This window comes from Equus caballus, chromosome 31, assembly GCF_041296265.1.
Source record: "Equus caballus isolate H_3958 breed thoroughbred chromosome 31, TB-T2T, whole genome shotgun sequence".
NCBI classification, from domain to species: Eukaryota; Metazoa; Chordata; class Mammalia; order Perissodactyla; family Equidae; genus Equus; species Equus caballus.
In genome coordinates, this window is record NC_091714.1 from 17,205,518 (window position 1) to 17,232,257 (window position 26,740).

Here is a 26,740-nt window from a genome sequence, read left to right on the forward strand (position 1 = left end):
AAAATCTTTAATGACATGAGTAGCTTCCAGTATTTTGATTGATACTTTTCTAACAGTCTGATAGTCTCTGTTTGTTTATATAAGAATGAAATTAAGAATGAGAAATAATCAGAATCATGTTGCTATGACTGTACCAAGAAGTTGTTAATCCTAGAAGAAAACAGTAATATGTTACATGAAGATAAAAATATTAAAGAAACATTTGAAGGATTTGAGGGTTTGTTATGTTTTCTTTAGAAATTTGAGATTGTATGGATTTTTATAGTAGTTTTACAAAGAAGATATTAATATATGGTTTGGGGCGTTTTTCTTCATAATTATGAATTTGTCTAGTGGAACATCATATTGCTTTTTGTCTCTTACTATTTTTTAATTATAAGATTTAAATTTTGTTTCTTTTTTTAAAACTTCATATCAGGATATGGTTATACAAGCTCTTCAGAAAACTAATAACAGAAGTATAGAAGCTGCGATTGAGTTCATTAGTAAAATGAGTTACCAAGATCCTCGACGGGAACAGATGGCTGTAGCAGTTGCCAGACCTATTAATGCCAGCTTGAAACCAGGTGATTAATCAAATGTTTTTTTCTAGTCTCTTATTTTATAGTATTGTTTTAAAATATTTAATTACATCAAATCTTTGGTCTTAGAAATTGTTGAAAGCATCACAGTATGTGAGAGTCTCAAATTAGAATGATACCATTGTAGTGTTATACCAAAATGAACTGGAGGACGGGTCCCTAAAGTTGCATAGGTAATTCTGATAAGCAGCAGTCTAGGTTGAGAACTACTTGATTGGTTATACTGCAACTGAAATATTTCTTTTTAACCACAAATATCATCTTTCAAACTATTCTTTTTTTCTTTTTATAATTTTTTCTTATTGTAAGAGTAAAACACGCTCATCATAGAATATTTCAAAAGTAAATAAGCAAAAAGAAAACACCACAATTAATACCCACAAGATTTCTGTGTGTTTTATTTCCCAGTCTTTTTTCTCGTTGGAAAACTTGAGTAGTTTTATATGTGTGTTTTGATTCTTAGTGTTTAAGCAAACAATGGAGTCATACTAAAACCTACTTTACTCACTTAATATACCTTGCATAACTTTCCTTGTTATTAAATGCTCTACAAAATAGTTTTAATAGCTACATTAAAATAGATTTATCACATACTTTATTTAACCAGTCTCTCATTTTTTGATATTTGCCTTGTCTCCTTTATTTTTTTGCCATTATAGACAGCACTGTCAGTAAATGCCCTTATATCTAAATCTTTGTACATTTCCGATGATTCATAAAAGTAAATTTTCAAAGACTTGCAAAAATTTGAGGTTTTTCTTAGATATTGCTGTCCAGAAAGGTGTTATCAACTTATATTCTCCTGATCAATTTTAATATAAGATTGCTTATATTAGTAAATCCAAGCTCTTATCATTTTTGTATATTTAATGGCTGTGGAAATACTATCTCATTTTACATTCACTTTTTTTGATCACTGATGAGGTTGAACATTTATTGGTTATTTTTAAATTGGTAGTTTAATTCTTTGTTAATCTTGTATTTGTCTTTTTTTATTGATTTGTAAGAGGCCTTATTTATTCATTCTTCCTTTCATTCAGTAAATTTTTATTGATCGACCACTGTTTCTGGCCCTTTGCTCCGCATTGGGTATAAAGTTCTTGTCCTTTTGTAGAGCTGACATTCTAGTAAGGGAGGTCAAATATTCACACAAATGTGTAGAATTACACCTATATGCATGCAAATAAGAGGAGAGAGTTGTGTGATACTATGGACTCATGTAATAGAAGGAATTTTGACCCAATCAAGGAGATTAGATAAAACCTTCCTGTGAAACTGATACTAGAGCTGTTATCTGAAGAAAGACAAGGATTAATGGGGATGGGTTTAGTGAGGAAGATTGTCCCTATGCATGGCCTCTTTGGCAGGTTTTGATGCCACATTCGAAGAAATGAAAGGGGCTAGAGCACTCAAAACAAGAGTAGGAGATATGACTGGAGAAGTACATAGGGGTCTGATTTCTATATTGATTTTATCCTAAGAGCAGCAGGAAGTTATGGAAATGCTTCCAGCAAGGTAATGACATGATTAGATTTGTGTTTCAAAAAGATGGCTGTACTGGATGAAAACAGCTTAGAGAGAGCAAGGGAGGGTATCTGAATAGACTTGATAAGAGATACGGTAGTTCATGGGAAATGAAGGTAATTTGGACTAGAGAGATAGCAGTGGAGAAAAGTGAAAGAATTAAGCGAGATGGGAGGAGTACAATTGACAAGGACTAGGTGATAGCTTACATATAAGGGATGATAATGAGAGGAACGACTCTTAGTCTTTAGGCATAGAAAAATAGATGGATGGTGATATCCCACATTATGAAACGGAGGGCTAGGAGAGAACAGGATTTGGAGGAGAAGGATCGTAAGTCTGCTTTTGGACTTAAGGTTGAGTTAGGCTCATTGAGTTATCCAAGTGAAGATGTCAGGTAGGGAGCTGGATATATATGTATCAGCCCTGCATATGAAATAGATCACCTAAGGAAGATAATGTGGACAAAAGTGACGAGATGGCCTAGAACCAAGCCTATTATTTAGTAGCTGATAGGAGAGGATAAGCCTGCAAAGAAGACAGAAGAATTAAAGAGGAAGCAAAAAAGCCAAGGTTTCTAGTGTCTTGAAAGTCAAGGGAAGAGAATGTGTCAAGAAGGGGAGGCAATGGTCAAAAATGCCAAATACTACTAAGAAAGAGGGGTTGACCAAGGTGAAAACTAGAAAATATCTTGTTGGCTATAGTAAGTGGGTGCATTAGTTTGCCAGGGCTGCCATAACAAAATACCTCAGACTGGGTGGCTTAAATAACAGAGAGAGAGAGTCACAGTTCTGGAGGATAGAAGTCCCAACATCAAGGAGACAGCAGGTTTGGTTTCTCCTGAGGCCTCTCTCCGTGCCTTATAGATTGCCACTTTCTCACTGGGTCCTCACATGGTCATCCCTCTGCAGGTCCATGTGTCTGGTGTTTCTCTCTCTCTCTCTCTGTCCAAATTTCCTATTCTCATAAGGACACCAGTCATATTCGATTAGGGCCCACCCTAAAGAGCTTATTTAACCCTAATTACCTCTTTAAAGGCCCTGTCTCCAAATACACTTATGTTCTGAAGTACTGGGAGTTCAGACTTTCTGAATTTTGGGGGGACACAATTCAGCACGTAACACATGGGCTAACGTTTCTGTTCAGTCATGGGATCATAACTCAGATTGGAGTGGGGTGAGGAATAAATGGATATAAGGTAAAGAACTCAAGTAGAGATTACTCTTTGAGAATTTTTCTCTGAGGATAGAATGAGGACATTAGCAAAGTAGTGCTTCTTATCTATGGTGAATATCTTAATTTTTTAATTTCTAATTCATTATGGATTAATAATTTCATAAAATACAGTAATAATGAATTATTAGAAAATTAAAAATTTAAATGACATACAAAATATAAGTCCAAATATTTTATTCTTACATTTAACAGACATAAAATTACTCTATCAGATTTCTGTAAAAGTTTCTAAATTTTTACTGTCAACTTCCATACTTATCTCATGATGGGCCGGTATCAGTTTGTGGACCAGCACCAAATAACACTTGGAGGTAGCAGTCTATATGGGAGTGGAGGGAGAGCCTTATTATTGTTTTAATTGGAAAGACTTAGCCATGTTTAAAAGATAATTGCAAGACTCCAATTAAGAGGATGAAATTAAATATTCAAGAGGGAAGGATCAAGTAAGGTTCCTGAGAAGCCAGGAGAAGGAGGATCCAAAGCACAGGATGAGAGATTATCAGCTTTACCTAGGAAGAAAAACAACCATTTTGCTCTAACAGGAAAATTATTAGGGAATAAGGGAATTCCTTTCTGATGCCTTCAGTTTCCTCTGAAGTAGCAAGTCAGCTAAGCATGGTGGTTGGGGAATGGGGCAGGCAGTTGAGACTGGTGAGAGGACCGGAGACCAAAAGAAGCAGTTGGATTTCCCGGCAGTGCTGAAGCCGTTTGATGATGCTGATCCTGAATTTTTGGTGGGATCCGTCTGCTCTTTACATCACCTTTTCTAGCAGGCATGAGAAAAAGTAGATGGCTGGAATCATCCGTGACTGGAGTTTTACTAAACATGTGCAAGATAAGATAGAGAGATAAAGGGAGTTTAGAATATTGCTGAAAGGGTAATTTCAATCTTGATCAGAGCATATTCCTCCTCTGCCTTTAGTGGCTTCTCATTCCTTCCAAACTCCTCTCTGTGGCTTCGCTGCTCTCAGACTTCATCTAGTACCACTCTTCCCCTCATTTACTGCTTCTCCAGCCATATGAGGTTTCTTTTTTGTTCCTGGAAAATACCAAACTCCCACCTCAGGACCCTTGCCCAGTGTTAGATCATATGTCCTTTGCTTGGTGGAGCCTTTTCTGACCACTCTTCCCTTTCTATCCTCCTGTTACTCTCTAGCATTTGACACCATTTATGTTTCCTTAATATAGCATCTATCATACCTGGATGTTACCTTGTTCATTTATTCACTTTTTTATTGTGAGTCTCCTCCTCCAAGAATGTAACTTTCATGGGGCCAGGGATGTTATCTTGTTCACCAATGCACTTGGATTGCTTAGGGCAGTGCCTAGTATATAGATGCTCAATAAATATTTAATGAATGAAGAGAAATGAGGAGAGGAGAGAAGGAATACAAAGGGAAGAAAGAAGTGATGGACCATGGATTTACATTGGCTAAAGTGCACCATAAAGAAAGAGGAGGACTGATGAAGTAGAAGATTAAATATTGGAGGTCTTGATGAGGTTGAAGAATGTTTGCAGTAGGAGTAAACATGAGGAGGAGAAGAAGTTGTGATCCAAGAGTATAAACTTTAAATTAGTGATTTTGAAAAAGAAGCACAGATGGATAATATCAAAATTAGAAATGTGATCTTGGGAGTGATATTTAGGTGGAGTAGAGGGGAGGAGCTGAAGAAATGAGAAGTGAGGGTGATGGGATAGTTTGTCTTTGTGGATGTTGAAGTTACAGAATGGTGGCAGGGTGTAGGGTAGACTGAATACCCAAGTTATGGGTACATGAGGGTGAGCAAGTGGGAGTTCATTAGGTGAGAAGAATGAACATGGCCTCCCAGATAGCATGAGCTTCCAAAGAGCTGGCTTTTTTACAAAAGTGTAAAAAACAATAATAATTGGAAGTATAAATGGAGAGCAAAGGGGTAGAATCCCTCCTTTTAGCTCAGTTTTTAAAGAAAACGTTAATTGCAAAGACCTGAAAGGAAAGTGATGTGAGCAGAAGATAACCAGCTTTAAAGAGGTGGTGGGAAAGCTTGGAGCGGAGGTTAATGATACAGGAGCATTTGCGGTTATAGAGCAGAGCATGCCTAGAGGGCGATAGTGGGAGGGTTTGGGGACTGGAAGAGCACGGAGAGCTTTATGGGAGGTGCACATCAACAGGGACGGCAGTGTACTCTAGGGTTGCAGAGACTGACTTTTAACTGGTAAAAGCTGGGTGAGTGACGTGTATTTAGCTTCAGCTGACTGTCTGAGGAAGGTGAGACTAGCTTGGTGGCCAGAGGACTTGCTCAGCTTGCCCACAGTAATGACTTTCCCTAAAGTCATAGACTCAAGATGTTGCCCAGCCTAGATGAAGTGGAGTGTTAAACTGTGCATTCACCACTTTTATCTCCTATGTATTATTAAATATATTTTCTCCCGGCATGATGTTGACCTTTCAAATTTGCAGATGTTTCTTGTTTGTTTTGAATGGTGATAAGAGTTTATGTATTTAGATCTGTCAGTCTTTTACTATATGCTGTCTCCCTTTGTCATACCTGGAAGACCTTCCCAAGAGGCAGAAAATTATTGAATCTTATATTATTGAATCTTCACTTGTTTTTCCTAGTACTTGTATAGTTTCATCTTTAACACTTAAATGTTTAATCCTTCTGGAATGTATTATTTATATATATTGTATTTTATACAAATGTATTATATATCTTTTTAAATGTATTATATATCTTTTTACATGTGGCCAGAATATTTTAAATATTTCATTTTTTTTGGTATCCTGTATTTTCTTGCCTGTTTCATTTATTTGGAAATTCCATTAAAGAAAGACTCTGTAAAATTTATACCTTATTTAGTGTTCAGCTAATTGTCCCCTGCTGTGTTTTTTTCTGTTTTAAAAATCATGTTGAAAGGTATTTAAAATTAGTTGTTGCATCTATCATAATTACAAATGGTCACACCCTTTGGCTCAATAATGCCACTTCTAATAATTTATCTACTTAACATATATATGAAATGATATCTGTACAAAATTTTTCATTGGCTTTTTTTTTTTTGTAAAGCAAAGACTAGAAACAACCTTAGAATCCATCAATAGGGGAACTAATAAAATAAATTTGAGTACATCCGTACAGTGAAAAACTGTGATAACATTTTTTTAAAAGTGAGGAAATACTTTATATACTGATACAGAATCTGCAATTTTTTAATGTTAAAAGAGCCAGGCGCGATAGTATATATAGGGGGTATACTATTTACTTGTGTATCCCTAAGCTGTCTTACTGACATTAGTTACCTTCAAGGAAGAGGTTGGCTGAGGCACAAAGGTGGGTATCCTTTTGTTTCTCCAGAATTTTGAGCTATGAGAATGTATTACCTAGTCAAAAATAAATAAAATTTTAAAAGGTAAAATAAAACCACTTACTAAAAGTTGATTTTTGTAATTCTTGGAAGAGAATTATCATTTAGTAGTGTCAGAATTCCAAGCTAAATTTTTCAAAAATAAGAGATTAAAAACATGGTTTTTTTCTCTGTTTTATGAACACAGGGAGTGTGCAACAATCAATTAACCGCAAACAAAGCTGGAAAGGTTCTAAAGAATCCTTAGTCCCTCAGAGACACGGCCCACCACTAGGAGAAAGTGTGGCCTATCGTTCTGAAAGTCCCAACTCGCAGACAGACGCAGGAAGACCTTTGTCAGGATCTGGTATAACAGGATTTGCTCAAGTTCATCCTAGCAACGGACAGAGAGTGAACCCTCCACCACCTCCTCAAGTAAGGAGTGTCACTCCTCCACCACCTCCAAGAGGCCAGACTCCCCCTCCAAGAGGTACAACACCACCTCCCCCCTCGTGGGAACCGAACTCTCAAACAAAGCGCTATTCTGGGAACATGGAGTACGTCATTTCTCGAATCTCTCCCGTTCCACCTGGAACCTGGCAGGAGGGCTATCCTCCACCTCCTCTGAACACGTCCCCCATGAATCCTCCTAATCAGGGACAGAGAGGCATGAGTTCTGTTCCTGTTGGCAGACAACCAATCATCATGCAGAGTTCTAACAAATTTAACTTTCCACCAGGGAGGCCTGGACTTCAGAATGGTAGTGGTCAAACTGATTTTATGATACACCAAAATGTTGTCCCTGCTGGAGCTGTGAATCGGCAGCCACCCCCTCCGTATCCTCTAACCCCAACTAATGGACAAAGCCCTTCTGCTTTACAAACAGTGGGATCTCCTGCTCCTTCATCATATACAAATGGAAATATTCCTCAATCCATGATGGTGCCAAACAGAAACAGTCATAACATGGAACTTTATAACATTAATGTACCTGGACTGCAAACGACTTGGCCTCAGTCATCTTCTGCTCCAGCCCAGTCGTCCCCAAGCAGTGGGCATGAAATCCCTGCATGGCAACCTAACATACCAGTGAGGTCAAATTCTTTTAATAACCCATTAGGAAATAGAACAAGTCATTCTGCTAATTCTCAGCCTTCAGCTACAACAGTCACTGCTATTACACCAGCTCCTATTCAACAGCCTGTGAAAAGTATACGTGTGTTAAAACCAGAGCTCCAGACTGCCTTAGCACCAACACACCCTTCTTGGGTACCACAGCCAATCCAAACTGTTCAACCGAGTCCTTTTCCTGAGGGGGGCCCTTCAAATATGACTGTTATGCCTCCTGTTGCTGAAGCTCCCAACTATCAAGGCCCACCACCACCTTATCCAAAACACCTGCTCCACCAAAACCCGCCTGTTCCTCCATATGAATCAGTCGGGAAATCCAGCAAGGAGGATCAGCCAAGCCTGCCCAAGGAAGAGGAGAGTGAAAAAAGTTATGAAAATGTCGATAGTGGGGAGAAGGAAAAGAAACAGATCACAACTTCCCCGATCACCGTAAGGAAAAACAAGAAAGATGAAGAGCGAAGGGAGTCTCGTATTCAAAGTTATTCTCCTCAGGCATTTAAATTCTTTATGGAGCAACATGTAGAAAATGTACTCAAATCTCATCAGCAACGTCTACATCGTAAAAAACAATTAGAGAATGAAATGATGCGGGTAAAGCCTTTTAAAATGCCCATTTTTATACTTGATCATCTATTTACTTGGTGTTTATTTTAAAATATTGTGGTCCAATATTTTTCTTTCGTTTGATAGCTAAATATATTACCAATTATTTAAGTCAGTAAACATTAAAGTACTTTTGATTGTAGCATTTTATTTTAGTATTTTAAGAATTACTCAGAATTTCCTGTAATAAAGTTCTTCACATAAATTAAGAAAAATATAATTTATAGTGTGCAGGTTAGGTGCACATAATTCCTTTATATGAAATTGGAGCAAAGGTTATTTTCTAGGTTTTACACATTGTTTTACAACATTTTAAAATAAGCTAGAAATATCTGGATCCCGTCTCTTGACACAGTTATGAAACTTTTATTTTTATTTATAGGTGTTTTGGGGCTTGTGGGTTTATTCCTTACATTGATCTTGTTAGAAAGTGTCAGAGACATCTCCCTTCAGTTATTTCCCCTTCTAATTTCATTTTTATAATGTACTGGGAAAATGTGCTGACATTATTAAACTACTAAAAAAGAGATCCGAATAGGTAAATACTCACTTTAGATTAATCTCTGTTGTGATTCCCTATAGATCTCTTCACTGGATATTGTGGTGGTACTATCATCATTGTTTTTGTCACGTTTACAGTTCAAAGATTTGACTCCTAATCCTAGATCTATTGCTCAAAATCTAAGAGGCTTAAATTTGTAATAAAACTTTCTCACATAACTTGAGAGCCATTCTTTTAAGATTATTTTCCTATATCTGATTTCACAATATTGTTATTCCTGTTATAAATTGAATTTTGTTAGATGAGAAATTCCGTGATAATCTGTATGACTTATCCATATTTTAGCTCTTAGGATTTCTTACTAAAGTCTGTCTGTATGTATTTTCTTAGTTTATTTTTCCTTTTTCCTCTTCACTTTCACTAATAGCTGATTTAAACTTTTATGGTGTTGGAAGCTTTGCTGACTTCTGTAGCCTCCATTACTGTGTAGGCAAGTAAGATTTTAAGAGAAACAGTTCTATACTGAGTCTGGCATGCCACCCTTCTGAAAAGATTTTGCATGCAAATGCGCATCCTAACAGAAGCATGAGGTTGCTATGTTTTAATTAGTCTTGCCATTTCTAGAATTAGACTCTACTTTTTAAATCAAATTCCTTTTCTATTTAAACCTTAAATTAGTTCTTTATTAACTAGCCAAAAATAAACTGTTCCTCCTTCTAAATCCGGGTATTCCGTGTCTACTAGAAATTGGTTTCTGTTTTTACCTGTGTTTTGGTACCTTTGTAAGTCACAGTGACTATTCTTTGAAATGTTTCAAAATATCTAAAAAATACCTTGTGATCAAACAAGGTGTCCCTCTTAAATAAGGCCAGAGAAAACCTTTGCATTGTGTGTTAGTGATGGCTGTGAATCCTACCCTTAATCTAATATCTTGAGAAAGATAAAAGCCTGATTTAATGAGTGGTAGTTAGAAAAGACATTCTTTTGTTCTGCATACATCAGTTTTTTAAAATAAATAAACCTGGAGTGGAAGAATTTGTTTTCATGAAGAATAAAATGGGAGGAAGAATATTTGAGGCCCAGGCAATCCACGAAGAGAAGCATATAATGAAGACAATCTGGTCATGTAATTTGGGAAGAATATGCATGGAGAGATAGATGAGGATGCATGTTAATAGATGTTTAACTAATGCACATTGGGAACATTTCTTTGGAGTGCAATAGAGAGGAGTAGAAAGCTGACCACTGGCATCATCTTCTTGCTCTCTACAGCACAGTCTGCATATATATACTCACCTTGTATGTCCTGTTAACCATCCTTTAAGCTGCACTTTTGATAATTAATTTTCTCTGAAATATATTCTAAATTTCTAACATGCTTTATTAAAAATTATTATGCATTTAACCTTTAAATATATGCCTGATTTTTTTCAAGCTATTTCTTAATATTCACTATAGAAGATAATTCCTCATTTAACATTTAGTTTATTTGTCTAGGTTGGATTATCTCAAGATGCCCAGGATCAAATGAGAAAGATGCTTTGCCAAAAAGAGTCTAATTATATCCGTCTTAAGAGGGCTAAAATGGACAAGTCTATGTTTGTGAAGATAAAGACACTAGGAATAGGAGCATTTGGTGAAGTCTGTCTAGCAAGAAAAGTAGATACTAAGGCTTTGTATGCAACAAAAACTCTTCGAAAGAAAGATGTTCTCCTTCGAAACCAAGTTGCTCACGTTAAAGCTGAGAGAGATATCCTGGCCGAAGCTGATAACGAATGGGTAGTTCGTCTATATTATTCATTCCAAGATAAGGACAATTTATACTTTGTAATGGACTATATTCCTGGGGGTGATATGATGAGTCTATTAATTAGAATGGGCATCTTTCCAGAAAATCTGGCACGATTCTACATAGCAGAACTTACCTGTGCAGTTGAAAGTGTTCATAAAATGGGTTTTATTCATAGAGATATTAAACCTGATAACATTTTGATCGATCGTGATGGTCATATTAAATTGACTGACTTCGGCCTCTGCACTGGCTTCAGATGGACACATGATTCTAAGTACTATCAGAGTGGTGAGTAAAATCATAAAATTTATTTGTACATATTAACATGATTTATTAATGCAATAAAATATATGATGGTATTATCACTACATGGGAGCCAGAAGTCCTGGGTCAGTCTTGCCTCTGTTGGATAAACATGGGTGAATCCTTTAGACGCTTAGACATATAAAATGAGAGTGTGTTAGATTCAATTATTTCTAAATATCATTCACATTTGAGTTAACCTCCTTACATTTTGTTAATTTGAAATATGTCAGACAAGGAACATTTTAAAAATAATTTTTAAGTAAAGCCCTGTACCCATCATTCAGCTTATGAACTAGATTATCAGTACTTTCAAAGCCTCTAAAACAATCACTTCGTCCTTCTTTCCTCCACAGAAGTAACCATTATTTCAGAACTTTGTAATCAGTTCTTTACACGTTTCTCTATACTTTTACCACATGGGTACACATCCCTAAATGATATATTATTTCATTTTGTCTACTCTTGAAACTTTATTTAAATGTAATCATTGTGTATGTATTCTGTGTTGACTTCTATGTGTTTGAGGTTCATCTATGTTATTGCATATAACATGTATTTTCACTGCTATTTAGGATTCCATTGTATATTACACAACTTATTTAACCATAAGTGCTTTATGTACATGATCCTGGTTAGTCCTTACAATGTCCTTGTGAGGCAGGATGAAGAAGCTGAGGCTTAGTTAGATGAAGAAACTTGCCCAAGGTCAGACAGAAAATTAGGGTAAGGGCTAGGCTTTGAACCCAGGTTTGTCTGATTACAGGGACCATGTTATTTCTACTACACCACACTGCCTCACCAAGATCCCTTCAAGTGCTAGTGAAAGTGTAAGTTGATCTGACATTTGTTGAATACTTTCTATGACTAGGTGCTTGACATATTCTAATTTAATGCTCACAGCAACCCTCTGAAGTATCGTTAGCCTCCTGTGCTTCTGTGATCACAGGCAGATTGACATTAAAGGGACAGATCTGAGACACCTGAACCTACTTTAATATTCAGCTTAATGTAATTTAATTTCTCCCCAGATTCACCTGATTACTTCGGGACTCTTCTTAAAAATATGATTCTTAAGCTCTGTTCTAGTCTTCTGATTGAAAATCTTCACCAGGGGGAGGAAATTTTATTTTAATAAAACAACCCAGAAGATTATTACAGTTAGGTTAATTTCTGATACATTTTTCTAGGTGATTTCATCCAGTCATGGCTTTAAATACCATCTCTGTTATCAGTAACTTGTAAATCTTTCTCTCTAGAAATGGCCTCTCCCTTTTATATGGATTTCTGATAGGCCTTTCAAACTTAACATTGCCAATAAACAACTCTTAATTTCTCCCCCTCATATTTGTTCCCCTTCCTGTCTGCCATTTTAGGAAATTGTAGCACCACCCCCACCTAGTTATCCTTGATTCTTTTTTCCCCCACATTCCCCGCCATCTAATCATAAGTTCTCCTTACTTTACCTTTAAATATATCCTGAGTTTGTTCACTTTTCTCCATCTCCATTATTACCATCATTGTCCAAGCTTAACTGGAATAGCCTCTGAACTGCTCTATTCATTCTTGTCCTCCCCGAAATCTGTTCTCCACACGTGTAGCAGTTAGTTTTCTTTTTTAAACATGAATCAGATCTTGTCATTCTCTTGCTCTAAACTCTGGTGTTTTCCACCTGTACTGAGAGGAAAAGGCAAACCATTTCTTTTGCTTACAAAACCCACGTGCACTGGCTCCCACTCCATATCCTCCCATTCTCCCCTAGGTTAAGCACACTGATGTCTCTGTCGCTGTTGTTTCTGGGTAGAATACCTTGCCCTGGTCTTCACATGGTTGAGTCCCTCTTGTTTATTACAAATGTCACCTCAATTGCTCTCCCCTAACCATCCTAGCACATTTGTCACATCACCCCATGTTGATTCTCCATGTGGGACACATCACTGTGTGGTTTTTTTTTTTTTGAGGAAGATTAGCCCTGAGCTAACTGCTGCCAATCCTCCTCTTTTTGGTGAGGAAGACTGGCCCTGAGCTAACATCCATGCCCATCTTCCTTTACTTTATATGTGGGATGCCTACCACAGCATGGCTTGATGAGCAGTGCCATGTCAGCACCCAGGATCCGAACCGGTGAACCCCGGGCCACCAAGAAGCAGAACGTGCGAACTTAACTGCTGCACCACTGGGCCGGCCCCTCACTGTTTCTTATATATGTATTTGTTGTTTTTCTCACCTACAGAGAAACTGCCTGAGAGAAGAACCCTGTCTTTCTTATTTATCGTTGTCACCTGTTGATTGAATGAAATACTGATCTAATTTGTTTGAAACTTTGTGCAGAGTAGTAATGGGGAGCAGTCTGAATAACAAACTCTAATCCTTCCTACTCATGACTTTTGTCATCATTTAACATTGAATAAATTACTGAATCTTAGGCTATTTTTTTTTAGTGTAAAATTTGTCCTGTTATTATCTCAGAGCACAGGCTCTAGTCAGTAATAAACAGAATCAAGTGACTTGCCGTACGTTATGTCTTAGCTTGTCACAAGGGGAGAGTGTTGTTAACTCTAAGCCATGATGTCAAAAGATTAAACAGACTTTAGGTTTATTCTTGTTCCTGTCACTTTTTTATTTTTTTTAAACTACACAGGTGACCATCCACGGCAAGACAGCATGGATTTCAGTAATGAATGGGGTGACCCCTCTAACTGTCGATGTGGAGACAGACTGAAGCCGCTAGAGCGGAGAGCTGCACGCCAGCACCAGCGATGTCTAGCGCATTCCTTGGTTGGGACTCCCAATTATATTGCACCTGAAGTGTTGTTACGAACAGGTAAAACATTTGTTTCATCAATAATCTCAGTAAGACCAGCTGAAATTTACATTAGAATACAGCTTATTTTGGGGGTTTTTAATAAAAGGGTTTTACAGTATAAATTGGTGACTTAATATTAATTTTGATTGTCTTACTTTGGAGCACTTTTTAAACAGTGCTTATGAATAAGTACAACTTTGTTATTTTAGGCTATACCCAGTTATGTGATTGGTGGAGTGTTGGTGTAATTCTTTTTGAAATGCTGGTGGGACAACCTCCTTTCCTGGCACAAACACCATTAGAAACACAAATGAAGGTAAGGAATAGAATCTATACCAAAAGAATTGTCACAAAATCCCTATACCATAGACCTTTTTCAGTCCTTAGAGCGTCTTAATCTGGAATTAAAGAATGAACTTGTAAGGATATAGGAACCCACTAAAATTCCATGCATGAATGCTAATCTCTGTCATCCCACGGTCATCGTACTCTCATGTCTTCCCTCCTTCATCCACTACACTCATATTTCATTCTCATAAAAGTCTCTAGTACCCTTCGAAGATTTGGTCCAGTTTACTCTTTGTCACCACTCACTTTGTTTCCTCCCATGCACATTCTAGCCCCAAACTATAAACAAGTGCTTATATCTCCACTTGAAATTACTTCTGGAACTCAAATGAGAAACTGCCCACAATTTTGACCATAAACTGTTCCATTAAAAACCCTTTAGTGGTACCTTTGTCTGTGGGTTAAAGTCCAAATTTATCCTGTGTTCCTTTGTTCATACCGTTCCCTCTGTCTGAAATGTCCTTCTTCCTTCTCCCTCATTTTCCACAACCCTCCCTCCTTTCGGAAGCCTGGTTAACTCCTGATCATTCTTAATCATTCTTTGAGGGTGACTTGAGCTATCATCTCTTCTATGATGCTCCCCCCCCCAAGTTGTGACTACTTCTGTCACTGCATTTAATATATTATATTTAAAACTTCCCTTAGGATTTCTTTTAGTACAGGTCTCCTGGTAATGCATTCTCTCAGGTTTTTGTCAGATTTGTTTGTCTGAAAGTTTCTTTATTTTGCCTTTATTTTAATATATATATAATATAACATACATATAATACATGTAATATAAAATATATGTATATGTATATTTGTGTGTGTGTGCATGTGAAAAATTGAATGCTTTCTCCCTAAGATCAAGAACAGGCAGGGATGTCTATTCTCACCAGTCTTATTCAACAAAGTTCTGGAAGTCTTAGCCCGTGCAATACAGCAACAAAAAGAAATAAAAGGCATATGATTAGAAAGAAATAGAAACTTCTCCTATTCACAGATGACATAATTTTCTATATAGAAAATCCCAGGGAATCTATGAAAAAACCCATAGAACTAATAAATGAGTTTAGCAAGGTTGTAGGATATAAGGGTAACACATAAAAATCTATTGTATTTCTATATTCAAGCAATGAACAACCAGAAACTGAAATTTAAAAACAATACTATTTATAATAGCTTCCCCAAAATGAAATAGTATAAATCTAGTAGAACATGAACAAGATCTGTATGCTGAAAACTACAAACTCTGATGAAAGAAATTAAGGAAGATCTTAATATAGTCCCCAGCTTATGATGGTTTGACTTAAGACTTTTCAGCTTTACGATGGTGCAAAAGTGATACACATTGAGTAGAAAACATACTCGGAATTTTGAATTTGGATCTTTTCTGGGCTAGCCATATGTGGTACGATTCTCTCATGATGCTGGGCAGTGGCAGCCAGCCACAGCTCCCAATCAGCCACGCAGTCACGAGGGTAAACAACTGATACACTTAGTAGCCATTCTGTACCCAGTCAGCCATTCTGTTTTTCACTTTCAGTACAGTATTCAATAAATTACATGAGCTATTCAACACTTTATTATAAAATAGGCTTTGTATTAGATGATTTTGCCCAACTGTAGGCTAACGTAAGTGTTCTGAGCACATTTAAGATAGGCTAGGCATAGATTAGGTGCATTAAGTGCATTTTTGACTTAGGATCAGCTTACAGTGAGTTTATTGGGACATAACCCCATCATAAGGAAGATCTGTAAATGGAGACAAATTCTATGCTGATGGATAGGAAGACTCAACATAGTAAAGCCGTCACTTCCCTCCAAATTTAAACTCAGACCTTGCACAAAGATCAACTTAAAATGAATCATAGATCTAGAGAAAAAACCTAAAGCTTTAGAAGAAAACATAGGAGAAGATCTTTATGGCCAGGGGTTGGGTGAAGAGTTCTTAGAAATTACACCAAAATTATGGTCCATAAAAGAAAAGGTCGAGAAATTGGACTTCATCAAAATTAAAAACTTTCAGTCTGCCAAAGATACAGTCAAGACAATAAAAAGACAAGCTACAGTGTGGGAGAAAATATTTGCAGATCACATATCCAACCAGGGGCTTGTATCTAGACTATATAAAGGACTCTCAAATCTCAACATTAAGAAAAACAGCCCAAGTCAGTGACCTGATAGACATTTTCTTAAATGTCTGGATCAAAAAAGAAATGCATGTCTGTGTCTTTACATATTCCTGAGGGGGTGGAAAGAAAGGCAGGCATCTGGGCTGGTCCTTCAAGAGAATCATCAAGACCAACCAAAATGCACACCTCCAAATTCTTGGAAAGTAAGGTCTGTGTTGCCGGCTCTGGCACAAGCCAGATGCTTTAGGAGGTTGGTACCTCTTCCTATCTTCAGTCTCTTTGCTGAGGCTTTGTCTTTCATTTCATTTCAAGAGTATTCATCCTTATTTGGAGCAGTTTTATAATGGCTACTTTAAAGTCTTTGTCAAATAATTCTAACACCTGCATCATCTCAACACTAATGTCTGTTGACTTTCTTTTCCTATGTGGGTTGAAATTTTCATGTTTCTTTATATGCCAAGTAATTTTGGATTGTATCCTGGACATTTTGAATATTATGTTATGAGACTCTGGGTCTTGTTTAAATCTCATGGAGAATGTTGATATTGTTTTGGTAGGCATTAAACCTGGTTGATTCAGGCCACAAGTTCCAACCAGCCTTTTGTGGCTTGTGATTTCAGTGTCAGTTTCGTTGTCAGCGTCTTCGCATTGCTAGGCAGATCTGTCCATGGGCTGCAGGCTTTTCCTTAGTTTAATTCTCAGAGTCTTTGACATGCTCTTCAGGATTAGACCCACACAGGTGCAGTTTGGAGGTGAGCCCAGCAGTTTGTAAACAACTTTTTGGGGTCGATTTCCCAATCTCCTCCTTCTCTGCCATGTCCCTAGTCCTTTCCAGTTCTCTTGGGTTCCCCTTTTCAGTTCTTTGAACAGAAAGTCAAGCTTTATTTACCCTATTCTGCCACACACAGCTCATGACTGCCTGCATCCAGGACAAGGTGGCGAGAGTACAGAGAGAGCAAAAAAGTGACAGGATTCGGTTCGATCCATCCTTTTGAGACCACATGCCGTGATGATTTGATTTCCAATTGGAGAGGAAGGGTGCCCTCAGAGTTTTTGGTGGCCCTTGTTGCACTTCTGTTGTGGCCAGGAAATCCCTTTCCCACTCCCCAAGCTTGAACTAAGGAGGCTTTTCCTGGAGCTCAGTCTGTGCTATACCGCTTCAGGCTTTGGGCTACCTTGAGGGTGAGCCAGGGGATTCCAGAGGGAAAAAATGATAAATTCACCACCAATTCCTTGGTACTTCAAATTCTCATCTTCTTCCCCAATCTGCCTTTTCCTGTTTACTTTCCAGGGTCCTCAGGTGGCTGCTCCATGCTTCTGTCCAGGTGCTGTAACTGCGTTCAGTAGCAGAGACAGGGCGGAGTACACCTATGACACCTTCCTCAGGACTGGAACCTCTCTTTCTAGCTGCTTTCAGGATTTTTTTTCTCTTTAACCTTGGTTTTCTGCACTTTCACCATGTTTTGTGCCTATGTGTAGTTTTCTCTATAATTATCTTGATTGAGATTCGCAAAGCTTCTTGAATTGTAGGTGACGACTTTCATCGGTTTTGGAAAATTCCCTGTCGTTACCCTCGTGAAAGATTTCTTCTGCCTCCTCCTCTCCTTCTGGGACTCTAATTAGAATACATATGGTAGACATTTGATATTTTCCTACATTTCTCTTATGCTTTATTTTTTTTATTCCATGTTTTTTCTTTCTCTGCTTCAGTTTAATTTTTATTGACCCATCTTTGAATTAAATGAATCTTCTTTTGCTATACCTAGTCTTTTATTTTTTATTTTTACCTTAAACTAAAAAAATCCTGGATCCTTTAAAGTAAAGAACTTGTCCAGTTGATCATATATTTTCATTTTCCCTATCTGAAATAGATGACAGAACCAGGCATAAATAACTACTACCATATTGTGATTTTTTTCCAAAATTCAAAGAAATATTTTATTATTAGCTGAGGCATCTCCTTTTTCTAACCCAGGAGAAGACCTTAAGATGAACAGATACTAGAAGAGGGGTTTATTTTTCTTCCCTGTACGGTAGCTGATAAGCTGCTATATAAATTAGGAAGAATGGGTTCATTTATTCACTTACTTAACAAATATGTGTTGACTACATACTGCCTTTACTTCCCTTCTTTCCTACTTCTCTCCCTTCTTTCCTCCTTCCTCCCTCCCTCATTCTGGTTTATTCAAAACCAGAATGAACATTTATTGAACATCTATTAATTATATGCCAGGCAATTTGCCGAGCACTGGGAAGTAGAAAGACAAAACATGGTCTCTATTATCCTTATGGAATTTTATCCTGTAGTAGAAAGACACAGACATAGATAGGTATCACAGAGTATTAGAGATATTATGATACAAGTAAATATAGAGAACAGAGGAGGCACAGTAGAAATAGTCATTTCTGCCTAGGTAGAAGAGCGTGACAGGGGAGCTAACACTTACAGTGAGTCTTCTAATGTGAGTATAAGTTGCTGGGAGAGGAGGGGATGGGAGGAAAGGTTATTTCCCTCCAGTGGTTCATTATTAAAGGCAAGAAAGGTGGAATACCATGCAATTTATTTTAAAAAACACCAATACTCCAGTAAAACCTTTTGGTATAAAACTTGGAGAAAATCTTTGTTTTTCTCATTTATCTCTTCCATTCTAATTTTTAAATATCTTCTTTAAAGGTTATCAACTGGCAAACATCTCTTCACATTCCACCACAAGCTAAACTGAGTCCTGAAGCCTCTGATCTTATTATTAAACTTTGCCGAGGACCAGAAGACCGCTTAGGCAAGAATGGTGCTGATGAAATAAAAGCTCATCCATTTTTTAAAACAATTGATTTCTCCAGTGACCTGAGACAACAGTCTGCTTCGTACATTCCTAAAATCACACATCCAACCGATACATCAAATTTCGATCCTGTTGATCCTGATAAGTTATGGAGTGATGATAACGAGGAAGAAAATGTGAATGACACTCTCAACGGATGGTATAAAAACGGAAAGCACCCTGAACATGCTTTTTATGAGTTTACCTTTCGGAGGTTTTTTGATGACAATGGCTACCCATATAATTATCCAAAGCCTATTGAGTATGAATACATTAATTCACAAGGCTCAGAGCAACAGTCAGATGAAGACGATCAGCACACAGGCTCAGAGATGAAAAATCGGGATCTAGTTTATGTTTAACCTGCTCGGAAATAGTTGTGTTGAGGATTTGCAAAAAGGCCTGAAACACAGGGTCTTTTGAGTCTTTTTGAGAGTAAAATTATGCAAATGTGACAGAGCTATGTATGTGTGCTCTGTGTACAATATTTTATGTTCCTAAATTATGGGAAATCCTTTTAAAATGTTAATTTATTCCAGCCTTTTTAATCAGTAATTTAGAAAAAATTTGTTATAAAGAAAGTAAATTATGAACTGAATATTATAATCAGTTCTTGGTACTTAAAGTACTTAAAATAAAAAATAGTGCTTTGTTTAAAAGGAGAAGCCTGGTATCTATTTGTACATATGCTAAATAATTTTAAAAGACAAGAGTTTTTGAAATGGTTTTGAAAGACAGTTTTAGTTTTATCTTGCTTTAACCAAATATGAAATATACCCCACATTTACAGAGCTCCTTTTTCTCCCTTCATAAACTTGTTTTTGGTACAGAATAAGCTATAGAAATTAAGCCATCATAGTGGTGAGCGTTCGTCGGTTAATGATAATCTGTACAATTCACATCTTGGAACTGAGAACTACAGGGTTGAAACAGTATGTTCATCAGAAGGAAAAATAATGCAGCTTATCTTTTTTTTTCCCTCTGGAATATTTAACCTTCTAGCATTTATTTCTCAAGAATTACTGGCTTAAAAAGAAGCAAAGCACTACCATTTTTCTTTCCATCTTGATATTTTTAATGCTGCTTCCAGTTTTAAAAGGGAACAAAACTGCCATAAATCAAAATTTTTAACACTAAAAGCTAAGATCTCTCATATTTTACTTCAGAATTTTAGAAAATTTTCCACCATCCTTGCAGAGATTAAGTTTCATATGAAACTTTGATTAGAAATTATTTGTGGATACTCACTAGAAAGTACTTTTTCTACATAGTGACAGTTTTGATTATATCATCGGGAATGTTATAGGTTTTCTCTTTCAGAACAGTGCCACGTATTGTTAGTGGCAAAGGAAAATCTGGCTGTTTGGCAATATTTTACCTATGGGCAGATTAATTGGTGAAAAAATTAATTATTATTTAACTGTTAATTAAGGTGGCCATTAGTAATTAGGAAAAGTTACATAGTGGTTTTAGTGGAAAATTCAAATCCTCCTAACTTATTTAAGGTTAAATAATATGTTTTTCAGCATGCCTTTATATATAATGCTTAGATTTTAAGAAGGACTTGTGGTTTCATACCAAAATACATTTAGCTTATCTTTTAGGAAGGGGAAAAGGGCTGTATTCTGACATCAGTTAAATTTGTATTTTATTTCCTTTTCTTAAGCTCCACTGATAAGGAATTGTTCTATCAAAACTTACTATTTATGGGTAAGAGACATAAATTTACGGATTTTCAAACTTTTAGCTTTCTTCACATAAAAGCTAATGGAAATCATCTATTAAGTAAAAGTAAAGGCACAGCTGTTCTAGTTGATTAGGGAGGGCAAAGAAGATTAGCTCACATTTCCTACCTTTCTATAGGTGGCCTTCTCAGAGCTCAGCTTGTAAATTACCGTGTAACCCAGTGTGTAATGGTGGGTTTTGGGGGGTCATTGGTCCTTTTGAGAGTCTGATGAAAGCTGTGGACTCTCTTTTCAGAAAAATGCACATCAACACATTCCCATAAATTAGTCGCATGCAGTTTTAGGGATTCTGGACGTGTTGAAACCTGTCACAAATTCTTGCTTAAGGACTTCAGTCCTATAAGAACACTGACACATTAAACTAAGAATTTTGCTTTAAATTTACTGATTAGTACTCAGATTAGCATATCTTGTATAAACACCGAGAATTTATGGTGGAAAAGATCTGTACCCTGTGATAAGATATCCTTATGAATGCCTCTCTCTTGCTGGTACAGCACGAAGACATTTTAAACATACCCTTTTGAGGGCACTGAAATATATGTTTGGCTTGATACAGAAATATTTCTGAATGACTTCTAATCAGAATTGTAAGAAAATGCACTATAATGAGATGGCAGTCTTCACTTCATGGAACATTTGATTAGTCCTGTAAAATTCTATGCAAAAGAAATTAGCTGCAGAACTTTTAGCTCAGCACTCAGATTTTTAAGATAGCCCCTTACTCTTCAGGTTTTCTCAGTCAGATTTATTTAAATTTCCATTTACTTTTACTTCTGGACTATGGTGCAATACACTACAAAACCAACTTTGTTGCATTTATGTCTAGGAAAACAGGTGCTGTCTCCTCCCCGCCCTCCCCACAAAATCTCTGTTGCCCTCTTCCTCCAATGTAACACACACTACAAATTTTGTATTCTTTTACATTCCTCGGACAGTATATGAGTTTTTCGTGTTTATTTGAAGCAGTCTACAAGCCTTTAGTAGCTGAAGTTTTAATAGTTTGGATATACTTTATTAGCTGTCTTATTCCCAAACTATATCCAGTTCTCCTAGTATAGAATCTGGTGCTTCCTGACCAAAAAAGATGAGAACAGCATCAAAATCTGTATGCTCTCAATTGAAGTGGAGTGGAAACATTGGTCGTAAATGTTTTCTTTTAAAAATCATTTTCCCATTCATTAAAAAACTTGCTGTCTTTGTTATACTTACCCCCCCCTTATGCATATCAATAGTATTTATAAAATGTGTTCTATAATTATGTAATTGTAGATACTGTTATGTATTGTCCAGTGACATCCTAAGGCGGGCCCTATTGCTGTATCTTTTCTACCTTATTTGTAATAGAAACTATAGAATGTATGACTAAGAAGTCACTTTGAGATTGACTTTTTAAAAAAGTTATTACCTTCTGCTGTTGCAAAGTGCAAAACTGTGAGTGGAAATGTTTATTCTGACTTAATAATATGTTAGAAATTAGAGAATACAGTGGGAGGATTTTTAGATATTGCTGCTGCTGTTACCTAAGGTACTTTAGAAATTTTTCTTTAATAAACAAAAATAAACAAACATCCCTTTGATATTTAAAGTGAAACATTTAGCCTGTTTGTTTTAATCTAAAAAAGTAATTTGGGTCAACATACCAATATTTGTAAAGCGCCTTAATATATCCCTTTGTGGAAGGCACTATACCACAGTTTACTTTTGTATTGTGTTGTGTATATAAGTATTTTGTATTAAAATTGAATCAATACAACACTACAGTTTTATAGAATAATGCTTTGTTAGGAAAAGGAATTACAGCTTTGCAATATAACTAAATTGTTTTGCATACTTCTGAATGTAGTAGATATGAATAATCAGCCTGTGTTTTTAATGAATCTATTTGTATTTTCCCAATCATTTTCTCTAGTGTAACATTTGCTGGGATAATAAAAAAAAAAAAGGCAAAATTCAAATCTTTCAATTATGTGTGGAAAGCTGACTTTTAAGCCACTTAAGTATGTTGATTTTTTAATTCAAAAAACTTAGTCTTTTTTTCTCAGAGAAAATTTATGATAAACAATTTGATGCTTTGGAATTAAAATATATGTAACTAATGATGATACCTAGTTAGGTTAAGGCAAACTGAACAGAGTTAGTGTAACCCAGTAAAATGTTTTCATTTTGTCCAACATAAGTCAATAAATATTTCACGTTAAAGGCTTCCTTTAGCTTAGCACAGCTTTAAACCTTTTTAATTATAAAACTCTGCACTTAGTGTCATTTGAGTCCAGTTCATAATTTTTACAATGTGAAGTTGTTGGCTAATGTGTTTTCCTTTATTCACAGTCCTTTATCTCATGAACTGCCTACCAGATAAAATATGTCTGTTGATGTTATATCTTAAATCAACTTTACAGGGATGAACAAATATTTAGTTCTTTTTCTTTTTCAGGCATTACCATCATTCTTAGGCCTCTTTTCATCGTCTCATTGGCACTCCCTTGTAAAATTATGTTTGGTCTACATGAGGCTGTTGTATAGCTGATGCAAACTGCATTATTCCTATGACTTATTTTACTACATTGTGGACCCATGTTTGGCATGCATAAAATTGTGACTATCCCCTGTTATGCCAAAGCCAAACACACAAAAAATGCACCTGCCTGTGTGTGTGAAGAGTAGACGGAGGATGTCAAATTTATATTTGAAACATAAGCAGGAATTGTCCTGAGTATCCAGTCTCCTTCGTTCCTTCGAGGTAACCTAGAGATCCTGAACATTTTGCTGGATTCAGAATCTGAGTGGGCTTTTGAGTTGTTTCCCCTGGAGAAAGGTTAAATTTGTTCTGTGGTGGAAAAAGGTGTTCTCATGAGTACTTCTCTCCCAGAGGGGCTAACTAATGACACAGCTTGTTCTTGTTCCCCAGCATCCATTCCCTCACTCTTCCTTTTACTAATAGAGCCCCCATCCCTGTCCAAGTTGTGACTGCCCTACGAGAGTCCATGTTTCTCATATTCCCTTGTAATTAGGTGTGGCCACATGACTAGGTTTTGGCCACTGGGCTACAAGCAGATGTGATATGTGCAAGTTCTACTTCATACACTTCAAGTTGATATTGCCTGCCCTCCACTTGCTCTTTCCCTCTTCCCACAGGAAAGAACATGGACAGAGCAGTGACTTTAAAATTGACCGTGAAAACTAGGAAAGCACCCTCATGATGGTGGATCAACAAAATGAATAGAGCCTGGCTACTTGAAAGACGGTGTGAAGTGGGGCCATCTGTCCAGCCCGGACTGATCGACTGCAGAATGTTAGAGAAAAGAAAAGGATATATATACACCTTTGTATATGTATATGTATATATTATCTACATAATATAAATGTAGGTAATATATACATATACATTTGTTACTGCTGCTGAATCCTATACCCTAACTGAGTGTATAATTTGTATTAGTGTATAATCAGATTTGCAAAACAATTAAGGAGGTCATTTTATACTCTGACCATCTCCCTTGCAATCAATCATGAAATCCAGTTGTTTTACCCTGTATGTTTTTCTCTAATTCATCATCTTCATCCCCATTGTTACTAATTTAGTTGAGGCCATCATCAGCTCTTGCCTGAATTACTGTAAAAACTTTCTAACTGGTTTGACTTCATTCTAGTCCTTGAAGTTTATTATCAAACCTATCACCCAAATGACCTACTTGAAAGATAACTAGATTCTGCTTTTAGTAAGACCAACTAAGCTCCTAATGGATTGACTTTATCACATATAACAACTATACACTCTGGGGACAATACAAAAATGACCACCTAAAGATATTTGAGTGGACCCAAGAGCAGGCAGATTCTGGATGGAAGTCAGCCCTTGGGAGAAAGGAATGGCACTAAGTGACTACCTCATTTTCATGATATTTTGCCTGAAAAAGGACCAAATCTCTAGCTGAATCATGAACCACACATGTGTAGGGAGGAAGCCAAGCGTCCTATCTAAGAATAAAAACTAAACTGGCATTCAAGGTGCTGCCCAACAAGGTCAAACCAAGTCAACTGCCTGCTTACCAAAACAAAACCCTCGAGAGAAAAATCAGAATACAGAGGATCTACAAGATAACATATCCAAAATCCAGGATACTTTCCAAAATTACCTGATACACAAAGAAATATAAAAATATGACCTAGTCTCAAGAGAAAACACAATCAGTGGAGGTCAACCCGAAAATCCTATTTCCAACATCTGGAATTGGCAAATATACCACAGTGGTTTATAACTGTGCAATGAGGTAAAGAAAAATATTCTCATAACAAATGTAAAGATAGGGAATCCCATCAAGAAAATAGAAGCTATAAGAAATAAGCAAAAGGAAATTTTCTTTGAATGAAGACATAAACTGGCACACTGTGAGAAAGTTTGTGAGAGGACCAATAAATTGCATTACTTAATTGCATGTATAATAAAAGAATATCTCTGGGAGGTAATTAATGAATTTGATGTCCTTGATCGTCTCTGGGGAAGAGAACTGGATTTCTAGGATGGCAAGAATAGTAAGACGACTTCTCACTATATATACCCTTTGGTATCGTTTGAATTTTGCTATGTGACTGCACTGCCTCTCCAACTATAGAGACATAAAATGGAAATAAAAAACAAAATAAGTTCAAGTGAAGGAAATGGGCTTAGACAAAGGAAGATAAACTTTTATTGAGATGAGAGGCAAAAAACCAAAGGGCAAGTGTGAAGTAGAGAGGTTTGTAAGCCGGAGGGTGAAAGTATTAGGATCAAGTTCAGCTGCATGTAAAACCCAAAACAACCACTGCTTAGACACACAATGTCTGGACTTGGCAGTCCATAGCTGGCACAAGCACCTCCACAAAGTCAACCCACACTTTGTTCACTTCTGCCATCCTCATCATATGGTTTCTATCCTAAAGGTCACCTATGGTCAGCAGCTGGCTACTTATACTCTATCCGTCTTTTCCCTGTTCTAACCTGGTCAAAATGGGATGGTGAGGGGGAAAAGGGATTTTCAGGGCCTCTTCCTTTAAAGTCCCTTCCCAAAAGTTCTACACAACACTTTCACTGGCCAGAAGTTAGCTCCATGGCCACACCTAGCTGCATGAGTCTATAAAACGTAGTCCTTACTCTAGGTGGCCCAATTTCATCAGCTAGGTTCTGCTACTAAGTAAGGAAAATGGGTTTGTAGTGGGCAGATGTCAGACTGTACCTCAGTGAGCAAGTTGAGGGAATTTCAATCCGGTAGCTTCTATTTTCTCTGAAGGAGCAGATACAGTGATTTGCTGAAAGGGTAGAAAGGGGTAGGTGGCTGGCTTGAAGAAAGTGGTGAAAGTCTGAAATAACTAATGTGCAGAGTAGGAGAGATAACTGAGGTGGGACATGCAGAAAAATGTTTCAGGTGGGCTGGAAGCCATGCAGAGGTGGTACACTAGTCTTCACAGTGGTGTGGTTTTTTCCATAGCATTCAGGAGTCTGGGAGTAGCAGGTCTGTGATGGAAGCTATTGTTTAGGAAGAATGTGTATAAGGTTAGTGAACAACATGGGGATCCGTCCCAGTTTGTTACTGCAGACATTGAGACATAATCTACAAATTCGGCAGATTCTTACGCATGGGTGCAATTTTCCAGTCTTAGACATACTCTGTGTTCCAAGAGATGGCTCAGATTTTTGAAGTACATAGATGAGGAGTGCCAGATGCAATCGGCCAGGTAGATGAGTGAAGTTAGTAGGCTGGTCCAGAAAGTCCTTTTAGATTTCCCTGATGAAATGTAAAAAGTGTCTCCAAATTCTTTTTTAAGTGATTTATTTATTTATTCTACAAATGTCTAATTAATGCCTATAATATGCCAGACGCTGCTCTAGTCAAATGGAGGAAGTATCTAACTTTGCTAAATTTACCGA

General features: G+C 36.9%; 1 protein-coding gene across 1 annotated transcript in view; it reads left to right on the plus strand.

The window, feature by feature from the left end:
• Nucleotides 1-22,798, plus strand: part of LATS1 (large tumor suppressor kinase 1) — a 40,459-nt gene extending 17,661 nt beyond the window's left edge. The window contains exons 3-8 of the mRNA XM_023633126.2: nucleotides 419-566; nucleotides 6,875-8,388; nucleotides 10,400-10,982; nucleotides 13,639-13,821; nucleotides 14,013-14,119; nucleotides 18,940-22,798. Of these exons, the coding sequence (XP_023488894.2) occupies nucleotides 419-566; nucleotides 6,875-8,388; nucleotides 10,400-10,982; nucleotides 13,639-13,821; nucleotides 14,013-14,119; nucleotides 18,940-19,449 (3,045 nt within the window). The 3' untranslated portion in view covers nucleotides 19,450-22,798. The remainder of the gene's footprint in view (nucleotides 1-418; nucleotides 567-6,874; nucleotides 8,389-10,399; nucleotides 10,983-13,638; nucleotides 13,822-14,012; nucleotides 14,120-18,939) is intronic.
• Nucleotides 22,799-26,740: the final 3,942 nt, after the last annotated feature.